Source organism: Capricornis sumatraensis, chromosome 22, assembly GCF_032405125.1.
Source record: "Capricornis sumatraensis isolate serow.1 chromosome 22, serow.2, whole genome shotgun sequence".
Taxonomy (NCBI): Eukaryota; Metazoa; Chordata; class Mammalia; order Artiodactyla; family Bovidae; genus Capricornis; species Capricornis sumatraensis.
The window spans coordinates 10,987,882-11,000,668 of NC_091090.1; the positions used below are offsets into that span (position 1 = coordinate 10,987,882).

The following is a 12,787-nucleotide window of genomic DNA, read 5'->3' on the forward strand; positions in this document are numbered from 1 at the left end:
CAAGATATTGAATATACTTCTGTGTGCTATACATTAGGTCCTTGTTATTTACCTGTTTTAACATACTGCAGTATGTATCTGTTAATCCCAACCTCCTAATTTATCCCTTCCTCAACTTTGTGCTTTGGTAACCATAAATATGTCTTCTATATCTCTATGTCTGTTTCTGTTTTGTAAATGAGTTCATTTACATAATTTATTTAGATTTGACACAGAAATGATATCATATGGCATTTGTCTTTCTCCATTTGATTTATTTCACTTAAGATGATAATCTCTAAATACATCTGTTACTGAAAATGGCATTATTTCTTTTTTTTCGTTGAGTAATATTATATATTACATTATATATATATGTATATATAAATGTACATACACACATATATATGTGTGTACCTACAGATATGTATGTACACATATATGTATCAACCAACCACAACAAGGTGAATGAGACTCCTGTATGGTTTCTGGGGGAGAACTAAGTGAATAGATGCTTCTTCTGATAACACAGCAGAGATTAATGGAGACAACAACCACTGCAGCAGCACTTCCCATTTTTGTACTGTTTTCTCACATTTTCCTCACATCTGGCTCATTTAACCAGGGTATTGTTGGGTGCGACCACATAAAAGAGCTCTACACTGGAAATCCAGACAATAGAGGGCCCAGAAGTGAAGGTCATGGATATCCCACCATTGTCATTATAATCCGCCAGGCTCACTGAGAGATCAGCTTTGCTTCTTCATTTATTCATTTGTCATTTAAGACGTCAGTGAATTATTAGAAGATTGCATCCTTTCCCAACAAGGATGATGAGGCTATTTTTGTTTCTCTGACTATTGAGAACTGAAATGAGACGCAAATTTGTGACAACTGAGCTGTTTTGGGGGGTAAATATGTGATCTTGCCCAATACAGTTTTGCAGCTCATTTTAATAGACTTTACACCAAGTGTGCTGGTTTCCCAAAATAGGAGTTGTGTGTCCTACATACACATTAAGACAGTACTGCCATTGTCAGCATCTAAGTTTTTTTGTTACTTACTATCTTCCCCGCATCATAAGCAATTACATTGTAAAGAGTAGTTCTTTCCTATGACTCTCCTTTCGAGTTAGATTGCAAGTTCAGTTTAGATGAATGAAAAGAACCAAAATGTGAGCTTACTGAGAGAAACAATATATTTCCACTGCTTTTTAGCAAATCGTAAGCAATGTCAGAATTAAGAAAACATTATTGGGTGGAAAAAAATTGCAAATGATGGCAAACCGGTGTTTTCAGTGCTTTTTGTTGTCTGACATCCTCATTGTTCAAAGAGAGAGACCAGATCATTTCCACAAACAAATGCTATGAACTTTTAAAACAAATGTCATCACACTGTTTGCAAATGATCAAAGTCAAAAAGAACATTGTCATGCGAGGGAAATGAAGACTACTAGGGAATTTAAAAGGCATTTAGTCCCTCTGCAGTCCTCTGTTAGTGGTTTTACATACTCGGTGACACAAAGGAAATGGGAGCTGAGGGCCTGGGGTGAGAAAGAAAACAAGCAGGTTGTGATGACAAGGCGACAAGGCAAAGATTGCACCGTCACAGAGAAGCTCACATGGCTTAATTTCAATTTAAAGGGTGACTTGAACGCTTGGCCTGATGGAAATTTAATGATATGCTATGGCTCATCTGCACTTGTCAGCTGGCCCCAAGCTGCGATAATCAACTTTTCAATGTCAGACTCATTTACTCCTCGAAGAATCCTAAAATAGCCATTCTCTCCCCAGGACTTTCCCCAGGAATTGGCAGCAATCTGTAGAAAAAAAAAAAACACAAAAAACAAAAAAATAGAGAGAGAGAGAGAGAGGAATACTGAGTACCATGTTTGGATATTTTTAATCCAGTCTGTAATGTTACAAGGGATTCCTGTGTCACTTTATATGCCTTTGACTTATTATAGACTGCGATTATTGAGAACCTGCATATTTTCTAAATAAGAACATAACAATTATGTTACTCATTAATTACATTCATAGGCATGTATCCTCATGTTCAATAAATAGAGTTGGCTTCCCTGGTGGCTCAGACGGTAAAGCGTCTGCCTACAATGTGGGAGACCCAGGTTCGATCCCTGGGTTGGGAAGATCCTCTGGAGAAGGAAATGGCAACCCACTCCAGTACTCTTGCCTGGAAAATCCCATGGATGGAGGAGCCTGGTAGGCTACCGTCTATGGGATCGCAAAGAGTCGGACACGACTGAATGACTTCACTTCACTTCTTCACAGAGTACAGTGGTAACATATGCATGGGTTTGAAGTGCCACATTAGATGACACAAAACTGCAGTTAACAGAGGGTCTGCTATGTGACTGCTCCACAATAAAAAAAATATCCTGTGTTCAGGGAGCTTACAGTCTAACGAGAGATGATCAACATAAGGCAAGTTCTAAGGTAGGAATATGTGCATAGAGAAGCATCTCATTCATCTGAATCATTCAGGGAGGTTGTACCTCCCTGGTAGAGGGAGGAAGTACCACCCAAAATGCTTATTAAAGCCTGGGAGTCAATTGACCAGGAAAAAAAGGAGAAAGAGAGATTCAGGTAAAGGGAAACAGTAAAAACATAAATATAAAAGCATGAAGCATTGAAATAAAGCAACAAAGTTGTCATTGATCATAAAACAAAAGCAAGTTGGTAGCTTATGAGGCTGGAAGGGAAGGAAAGGAAATCCATGCAGAGGAAACAACAGTGAAAATGATACAAGTCATTGTTGCTTCCAGCAGGAAAGCAGGTGGACAAATTTACATTTTGATTACATTACTCTCTATGAACTGCGATGGGTAAGTTTTAAAAGGCTGGGGGAAAATGCAGAGATGTAAGCAGCCCTTTGCCGAAAACTGTCCTCAGCAGGAAACCCCTTCTTTTGCCATGTTAGCGAAGCTATATTTTAACTAAACTTAAATCAGGGCCTTCTCATGCTCTGCTCAACCTAAGCACACTTTTCAAATCTTTTGATCACACACTACCGTGTCTAACCCGTTGGTTCTTCCCATAAATCAAAGAAATAGAAATGAAGGTTAAGTAGCCAGCAGGTGACTAGACCTCTTCCCCAGCTTCCCCTTCAGTAATTTCAAGAATGAACTGTGTGGACAAGATAGCAACTAAAGAAAGACCACAGGAAGTTGACAACGCTGAAGGCAGTGGGGGACAGTGATGACCCTGACCCCCACCCCAGTGATTAACTGAGATCATTCCCCTTTTCCCTTTAAAATTTTTGTGATGGAGTAGAATCTTCAGACTTGTTTTTCAGGGGGCACAAGTCCACCTTCTCCCCAGGTTACTGGCTTTCTGATTAAACGATGCAGGATACAGCATGCTTGGGGCTGGTGCACGGGGATGACCCAGAGAGATGTTATGGGGAAAGAGGTGGGAGGGGGATTCATGTTTGGGAATGCATGTACACCCGTGGTGGATTCATGTCAATGTATGGCAAAACCAATACAGTATTGTAAAGTGAAATAAAGTAAAAATAAAAATTAAAAAAAAGAAGAAACTTCCTTTTCACCTTTATTTCTGAGCTCTCAATTCTGTTCCATTAATCTGTCTGTTTTTATGCCAGAATCATATTGTTTTAATTACTATAAATTTGTAGTATAGCTTGAAATAGGGTAAGATGGTATTCCTTGCTTTGTTCTTTTGAAGGATTGTTTTGTCTACTCTTTTTTGTTTCCATATAAATTTTAGGATGGTTTTTCTATATCTATAAAAATGCCATTGGAATCTTGATAGGGATTACACTGAATCTGTAGTTTTTTTGGCAGTATAAATTTTTAATAATATTAATTCTTCTCATTCAAGAGCACAGGATATCCTTTCACTTATTTGTGACTAAAAAGTAAAATAAACATCTTTCATCAATGTCTTATAGTTCTCAGAGTAAAGGTTTTTCACCTTTTTTTTTTGATGCTATTGTACATGGGATTGCTTATTTTCTTTATTTTTTCTGATAATCTGTTGCTAGTATATAAAAAGGTTATTGATTTTTGTATGTTAGTTTTGCTATCCTATAATTTTACTGAATTAATTGATTTGATCTGACAGATTTGGGATGAAGTCTTTAGGATTTTCCAAACATGTATACCTTGGAGATTTTGCAGATTCAGTCCCAGCACAGCTATAAAATGAATATGGCAATAAAATGAGTCACATGCAATTTTTGGTTTCCTAGTGCCTATAAAGTTATATTTACACTATACTGTAGTCTATTAAGTGTACAGTAGTGTTATATCAAAATATAATGTGCATACTTCAAGAATACTTTATTGCTAAAAAATGCAAATCATCATGTGATTATTTTGGAAGTTGAAATATTTTTGCTGGTAGAGGATTTAAAATATTGCAAGCATTACCAAAATGTAACATAGAGACACAAAGTGAGTAAATGCTTCTGGAAAAATGGTGCCTACAGGCTGCTCAATACAGTCTACTGCCATAAATCTTCAATTTGTTAAAAAAAGAAAAAAGTTGAAAAGAGCCAAAAAGTGAAGTGCAATGAAACACAGTATGCCTGTATATAAAATCATGTATCTACAAATAAAGACGATTTTACTTCTTTCTTTCCAACTCTGATGACTTTTATTTCTTTTTTTGCCAGATGACTCTGGAAAGGACTTCCAGTACTGTTTGTTTCTTTTAAATGAATTTACTTATTTTAATTAGAGGATAATTATTTGCAGTATTGTGATGGTTTTGCTGCACATCAGCATGGATCAGCCACAGGTGCACGTGTGTCCCCCCATCCTGAATCCCCCCTCCCTCCCCACCCCATCCCTCTGGGTTGTTCCAGAGCACCAGCTCGGGGTGCCCTGCTTCATGCATCAAACTTGCACTGGTCATCTATTTCACCTATGCTAATGTACATTTCAATGTTATTCGCTCAGACTATACCACAAAATTACAGTGATCAAAACAGATTGGTACTGGCACAAAGACAGCAATAGAAATCAATGGAACAAAATGGAAAGTCCAGAAGTAAATTCACACACCTATGGATAGCTTATCTTTGACAAAGGAGGCAAAAATATAGAATGGAGAAAATACAGTCTCTTCAACAAGTGATGCTGGGAAAACTGGTCAACTGTGTGTCAAAGAATGAAACTAGAACAGTTTCTAATTCCATACACAAAAAGAAACACACACACACACAAAAAAAAGAAACACAAAATGGATTAAAGATTACACTAAATGTAAGACTAGGAAATGCATAACTTTTAGAGGAAAACATAAGCAGAACACTCTCTGACATAAATCCCAACAAAATCCTCTATGAACCACTTCCAGAAATGGAGATAAAAACAAAAATAAACAAATGGGACATAATTCAACTTAAAAGCTTTTGGACAATGAAGGGAACTATAAGCAAAATGAAAAGACAGCCTTCAGAAAGGGAGAAAATAATAGCAAATGAAACAACTGATGAACAACCTAATTAAAAAGCGGGCAAAACACCTAAACAGATATTTCTCCAAAGAAGACATACAGATGCTAATAAATACTTGAAAACATGCTCAGCACCACTCATTAGTAGAGAAATGCAAATCAAAACCACAGTGAGGTATCACCTCACACTAGTCAGACAGCCATCATCAAAAAGTCTACAGAATAAATGCTGGAAAGGATGTGAAGAAAAGAAAACCCTCTCACACTGTTGGGAATGCAAACTGGTACAGTCACTATGCAGAACAGTATGGAGATTCCTTAAAATCTGGAAATAGAAAAGCCATATGACCCAATAATCCCACTACTAGGCATATACAATGAGGAAACCAGAACTGGAAGAGACACTTGTGCCCCAATGTTCATTGCAGCACAATTTACAATAGCTAGGACATGGAAGCAACCTAGATGTCCAACGTCAGATGAATGGATAAGGAAGCTGTGGTACATATACTGAGCCACAAGGGAAGCCCAAGAATACTAGAGTGGGTGGCCTTTCCTTCTCCAGCAGATCTTCCCAACCCAGGAATCAAACCAGGGTCTCTTACATTGCAGGCAGATTCTTTACCAACTGAGCTGTCAGGGAAGCCCTCATTCACACAATGAAATATTACTCAGGTATAAAAAGGAACACATCTGAGTATGAGGTGGACGAACCTGAAGCCTATTATATAGAATGAAGTAAGTCAGAAAGAGAAAGATAAATACTGTATATTATGGATATATATGGAATTTAGAAAGATGGTAACAATCATTCTACATGAAGGGCAGAAAAGGAGACACAGACTTAAACAACAGACATCTAGACCTATGTTGAATAGGTGTGGTGAGAATGAGCACCATTGTCTTGTTTCTCAACTTAGAGGAAAAGATTTCAACCTGAAACCATTAAGTGTATATATATATACGTGTGTGTGTGTGTGGGTATGTCAATATATATGTGTGTATGTATATATATAATAATATCAGTAAATATATATGTCACATATATGTTATTAAGTATAATGTTATCAGTATATATATTAGTTATGCTATATATTATATACAGGGTATATATATATTATCAGTATATGTGTATATATAGTATATACTGAAAATATACAGCCTTAATGCAATCCTTTCCCAATTTGGAAGCAATTCGTTGTTCCATGTCCAGTTCCAATTACTGCTTCTTGTCCTGCATATAGGATTCTCAGGAGACAGGTAATGTGGTCTGGTATTCCTAACTCATTAAGAATATCCCAGTGTGTTGGGACCCACACAGCCAAAGGCTTCAGCATAGTCAATAATCAGAAGTAGATGTTTTTTGGAAAATCCTTGCTTTTTCTATTATCCAATATATGCTGGCAATTTGATCTCTAGTTTCTCTGCCTTTTCTTTTTTTTTTTTCTCTAAATCCAGCTTGAACATTTAGAATTTCTCAGTTCACGTAGTGCTGAAGCCTAGCTTGAAGGATTTTGAGCATAATCATGCTTGCATGTGAAGTGAGTGCAATTGTAAGGTAATTTGACCATTCTTTGGCTTTGCCTTTCTTTGGAATTGGAATGAATACTGACCTTTTCCAGTCCTATGGCAACTGCTGAGTTTTCCAAATTTGCTGGCATAATTAGTGCAGCACTTTCACAGCATCATCTTTTAGGATTTGAAATAGCTCAGCTGGAATTCCACCACCTCCACTAGCTTTGTTCATAATAATGTTTCCTAAGGCCCTCTTGACTTCACATTCCAGGATGTCTGGATCTAGGTGAGTGACCACACCATGGTGGTTATCTGGGTCATTAAGACCTTTTTTGGTACAATTCTTCTGTATATCCTTGCCACCTTTTCTTAATCTCTCCTGCTTCTGTTAGGTCCTTTCCATTTCTGTCCTTTATTGTGTCTTTTTTTGCATGAAATGTCCCCTTGGAATCTCCAGTTTTCTTAAAGAGATCTCTAGTCTTTCCCATTCTATTGTATTCCTCTATTTCTTTGCATTTTTCACTTAAGAAAGCTTTCTTATTTCTCCTTGGTTTCCTCTGGGACTCTGCATTCAGTTGGATATATCTTTCTGTTTCTCCTTTGTCTTTCACACCTCTTCTTTTCTCAGCTATTTGTAAGGCCTCCTGAGACAACCACTTTGCCTCCTTGCATTTCTTTTTCTTGGGGATGGTTTTGTTCATCCCTCCTGTACAATGTTATAAACCTCCATCCATAGTTCCTCAGGCACTCTACCAGATCTAGTCCCTTGAATCTATTCATCATCTCCACTGTATAATCTTAAGGGATTTGGTTTAGGTCATACCCCAAATGGCCTAGTGGTGTTCCCTACTTTCACCATTTTGAGCCTGAATTTTGCAATAGGAGCAGATGATCTGAGACACAGTCAGCTCTAGGTTTTGTTTCTGCTGACTGTATAGAGCTTCTCCATCTTTGGCTGCAAAGAATATAATCAATCTGATTTTGGTATCTACCATCTGGTGTTGTCCATGTGTAGAGTTGTCCCTTGTGTTGCTGGAAAAGAGTGTTTGCTATGACTAGTGCTTTCTCTTGGCAAAATTATTTTAGCATTTGCCCTGCTTCATTTTGTACTGCAAGGACAAACTTGCCTGTTACTCTAGGTATCTCTTGACTTCCTACTTTTGCATTCCAGTCTCCTATGATGAAAAGGACATCATTTTGCAGTGTTAGTTCTAGAAGGTCTTGTAGGTCTTCATAGCATCCTTCAACTTCAGCTTCTTCAGCATTATTGGTTGGGGCATAGACTTGGATTACTATGATATTGAATGGTTTGCCTTGGAAATGAACCAGGATCAATCTTTCATTTTTGAGACTGTAACCAAGGACTCTTTTGTTGACTATGAGGGCTACTCCATTCCTTCTAAGGGATTCTTGCCCACAATAGTAGATATAATAGTCATCTGAATTAAATTCACCCATTCCTGTCCATTTTAGTTTACTGATTCATAAAATGTCAGTGTTTACTCTTGCAATTTCCTGTTTGACCACATCCAATTTATCTTGATTCATGGATCTAACTTTCCATGTTTCTATGCAATATTTTTCTTTACAGCATCAATATTTACTTTCACCACCAAGTACAACCATAATTAGACGCCGTTTCTGCTTTGGTTCAACCTCTTCATTCTTTATTGGGCTATTTCTCTGGTCATCCCCTGAAGCATGTGTGAGTGTCTTAGTCACTCAATCATGTCCAACGCTTTGCAACCCCATGGACTGTAGCCCAGCATGCTCCTCTGTCTTTGGAATTCTCCAGGCAAGGGCACTGCAGTGGATTGCCGTTCCCTTCTCCAGGGGATCTTCCCAACCCAGAGATTGAACCTGGGTCTCCAGCATTGCAGGCAGATTCTTTACCATCTGATCCATGAGAAAAGGCTCCCAGCAGCATATTGGACACCTACTGACCTAGGGGTTTGTCTCTCAGTGTCATATCTTTTTGCCTTTTCGTACTGTTCATGAGAAACGCCGGGCTGAAATATCAACAGCCTAAGATATGCAGATGACACCACCCTTATGGCAGAAAGTGAAGAAGGACTAAAGAGTCTCTTGATGAAAGTGAAAGAGGAGAGTGAGAAAGTTGGCTTAAAGCTCAACACTCGGAAAACTAAGATCATGGCATCCGGTCCTATCACTTCATGGGAAATAGATGGGGAAACAGTGGAAATAGTGTCAGTCTTTACTTTTCTGGGCTGCAAAATCACTGCAGATGGTGACTGCAGCCATGAAATTACAAGACACTTACTCATTGGAAGGAAAGTTATGACCAATCTGGACAGCATATTAAAAAGCAGAGCCATTACTTTGTCAACAAAGGTCTGTCTAGTCAAAGCTATGGTTTTTCCAGTGGTCATGTATGGATGTGAGAGTTGGACTATAAAGAAAGCTGAGCACAGAAGAATTGATGCTTTTGAACTGTGGTGTTGTAGAAGACTCTTAAGAGTCCCTTGGACTGCAAGAAGATCCAACCAGCCATTCTAAAGGAGATCAGTCCTGGGTGTTCACTGGAAGGACTGATGCTGAAGCTGAAACTCCAATACTTTGGCCACATGATGTGAAGAGCTGACTTATTAGAAAAGACCCTGATGCTGGGAAAGATTGAGGGCAGGAGGAGAAGGGGATGACAGAGGATGAGATGGTTGGATGGCATCACTGACTCGATGGACATGGGTTTCGGTGGACTCCAGGAGTTGGTGCTGGACAGGGAGGCCTGGTGTGCTGCTGTTCATGGGGTCACAAACAGTTGGACACGACTGAGCCACTGAACTGACTGACTGTTCATGGGGTTATCAAGGCAAGAATACTGAAGTGGTTTGCCATTTCCTCCTCCAGTGGACCATGTTTGTCAGACCCTAACTAGCAGCCCTGATAGACAACGTGCCTGAAAAACTATGGATGGAGGTTTGTGACATTGTACAAGAGGTAGTGATCAAGAACATCCCCAAGAAAAAAGAATGTAAAAAGGCTAAATTGTTGTCAGAGGAGGCCTTACAAATAGCTGAGAAAAGAAGAGAGGCTAAAGGCAAAGGAGAAAAGGAAAAATATGCCCATCTGAAGGCAGAGTTCCAAAGAATAGCAAAGAGACATAAGAAAGCCTTCAGTGATCAATGCAAAAAAATAGAGGAAAATCATAAAATGGGAAAGACTAGAGATCTCTTCAAGAAAATCAGACATACCAAGGGAACATTTCATGCAAAGATGGGCACAATAAAAGACAGAAACGGTATGGACCTAACAGAAGCACAAGATATTAAGAAAAGGTAGTAAGAATACACAGAAGATCTATACAAAAAAGATCTTCATGACCCAGATAATCACAATGCTGTGATCACTCACCTAGAGCCAGACATCCTGGAATGTGAAACCAAGAGGGCCTTAGAAATTATCACTACAAACAAAGCTGGTGGAGGTGATGGCATTCCAGTTGAGCTATTTTCAAGTCCTAAAAGGTGGCATTGTGAAAGTGCTGCACTCAATATGCCAGCAAATTTGAAAAACTCAGCCATGCCCACAGGACTGCAAAATGTCACTTTTCATTCCAATCCCAAAGAAAGGAAACGCCAAAGAATGTTCAAACAAATGCTCAATTGTACTCATCTCACATGCTAGCAAAGGAATGCTCAAAATTCTCCAAGCCAGGCTTCAACAGTATGTGAACTGAGAACTTCCAGATGTTCAAGCTGGATTTTGAAAAGGCAGGGGAACCAGAGATCAAATTGCCAACATATTTTGGATCATTGAAAAAGTGAGAGCATTCCAGAAAAACAACTGCTCCTGCTTTATTGACTACACCAAAGCCTTTGACTGTGTAGATCACAACAAACTGGAAAATTCTTAAAGAGATGGGAATACCAGACCACCTTACCTGCCTCTTGAGAAATCTGTACATAGGTCAAGAAGTAACAGCTAAAACCAGGCATGGAACAATCATTTGGTTCCAAATTGGGAAAGGAGTACATCAAGGTGCTATATTGTCACCCTGCTTATTTAACTTCTATGCAGAGTACATCATGTGAAATGCTGGACTGGATGAAGCACAAGCTGGAATCATTATTGCCAGGATAAATATCAATAACCTTATATATGCAGATGTCACCATCCTTATGGCAGAAAGTGAAGAGAAACTGAAGAATCTCTTCATGAAAGTGAAAGAGGAGAGTGAAAAAGCTAGCTTAAAACTGACCATTCAAAAAACGAAGATCATGACATTAGGTCCCATCACTTCATGGCAAATAGATGGGGAAACAATGGACAAAGTGACAGACTTTACTTTCTTGGGCTCCAAAATCACTGCAGATGGTGACTGCAACCATAAAATTAAAAGACATTCGCTCCTTGGGAGAAAAGCTCTGACCAACTTTGGTTCGGTTCAGTTCAGTTGCTCAGTCCTGTCCAACTCTTTGCGACCCCATGAATCACAGCACACCAGGCGTGACCAACCTAGACAGATATTAAAAAGCAGAGACATCACTTTGCTAACAAAGGTCGGTCTAGTCAAAGCTCTGGTTTTTCCAGTAGTCACGTATGGGTATGAGATTTGGACCATAAAGTCAGCTGAGCGCTGAAGAATTGATGCTTTTGAACTGTGGCATTGGAGAAGACTCTTGAGAGTCCCTTGGACTGAAAAATCAAACCAGTCAATTCTAAAGGAAATCAGTCGTGACTATTGGAAGGACTAATGCTGAAGCTGAAACTCCAATACTTTGGCCACCTGATGAGAAGAAAAAACTGACTCATTTGAAAAGACCCTGATTCTGGGAAAGATTGAAGGAAAGAAGAGAAGGGGACAACATAGGATGAGATGGCATCACCAACTGGATGGACGTGAGTTTGAACAGAGAAGGGAGCAACAGAGGATTAAATGGTTGGCTGGCATCACTGACTCAATGGACATGAGTTTGAACACATTCAGGGAGATAGTGAAGGACAGGGAAGCCTGGCAGGCTGGAGTTCATGGGGTAGCAGAGAGTCAGACATGACTTAGCACCTGAACAATAGTATATAAAATTAATATTATTATATACAGTAATCTTAATAGATTCAGAAAGAAATTTGACAAATTCTGTATTTGTTCATGATATAAACTAAACAATTAACTGTAGAAAAAATGTACCTCACTGATAATATATATGTTATTCTGTCAATGGATATTTCATATTGATTGGTTTGTGTATGTTAAAATATCCTTGCATGCCAGGTATAAATCATGATCATTGTGAATGATTTTTTAAATGTGCTTCTGTATTCAATTTGGCGGTAATAAAATGTCTTAATTGCTGTAGTTGTATTTGAATTCTTGAAACCTGGCAGTGTACATCCTCCAGCTTTGTTCTTCTTTACTGTGGCTATCTTGGGCCTGTAGGGTTTTTACATTACCATTTAAAGTTTAGAATCATTTTTTCAATATAATCCTCTCTCTTCCAAAACCATAAATAAATAAATCTCTAATTTTTAGATTAGAATGTTAGTAACTTAGTAAATCAAGTTGGGAATGCTAATCTAGAGGTTTGGCATCATTAATATGGTATAATTCTCCTTTTAGCTGCTGCTGCTAAGTCTCTTCAGTCATGTCCAACTCTGTGCAACCCCATAGACAGCAGCCCACCAGGCTCCCCCGTTCATGGGATTTTCCAGGCAAGAGTGCTGGAGTGGGTTGCCATTGTCTTCTCCACTCCTTTTAGCTAGGGCTTCTTTAATTTCTCCCAACACTGAAAATCTTGCACATTTTTCATTGAAATATTCCCTTAGATTTTATTTTATTTTTTTTTTTGACATAGGTCTATTGATTTTTTTTTCCTTTTTTTTTTTTTTAT

General features: G+C 38.5%; 1 protein-coding gene across 1 annotated transcript in view; it reads right to left on the reverse strand.

Moving 5' to 3' along the window:
* Nucleotides 1-1,663: 1,663 nt before the first annotated feature.
* Nucleotides 1,664-12,787, reverse strand: part of TINAG (tubulointerstitial nephritis antigen) — a 110,204-nt gene continuing 99,080 nt past the window's right edge. Inside the window, exon 11 of the mRNA XM_068961073.1 lies at nt 1,664-1,798. Within this exon, the coding sequence (XP_068817174.1) occupies nt 1,664-1,798 (135 nt within the window). The remainder of the gene's footprint in view (nt 1,799-12,787) is intronic.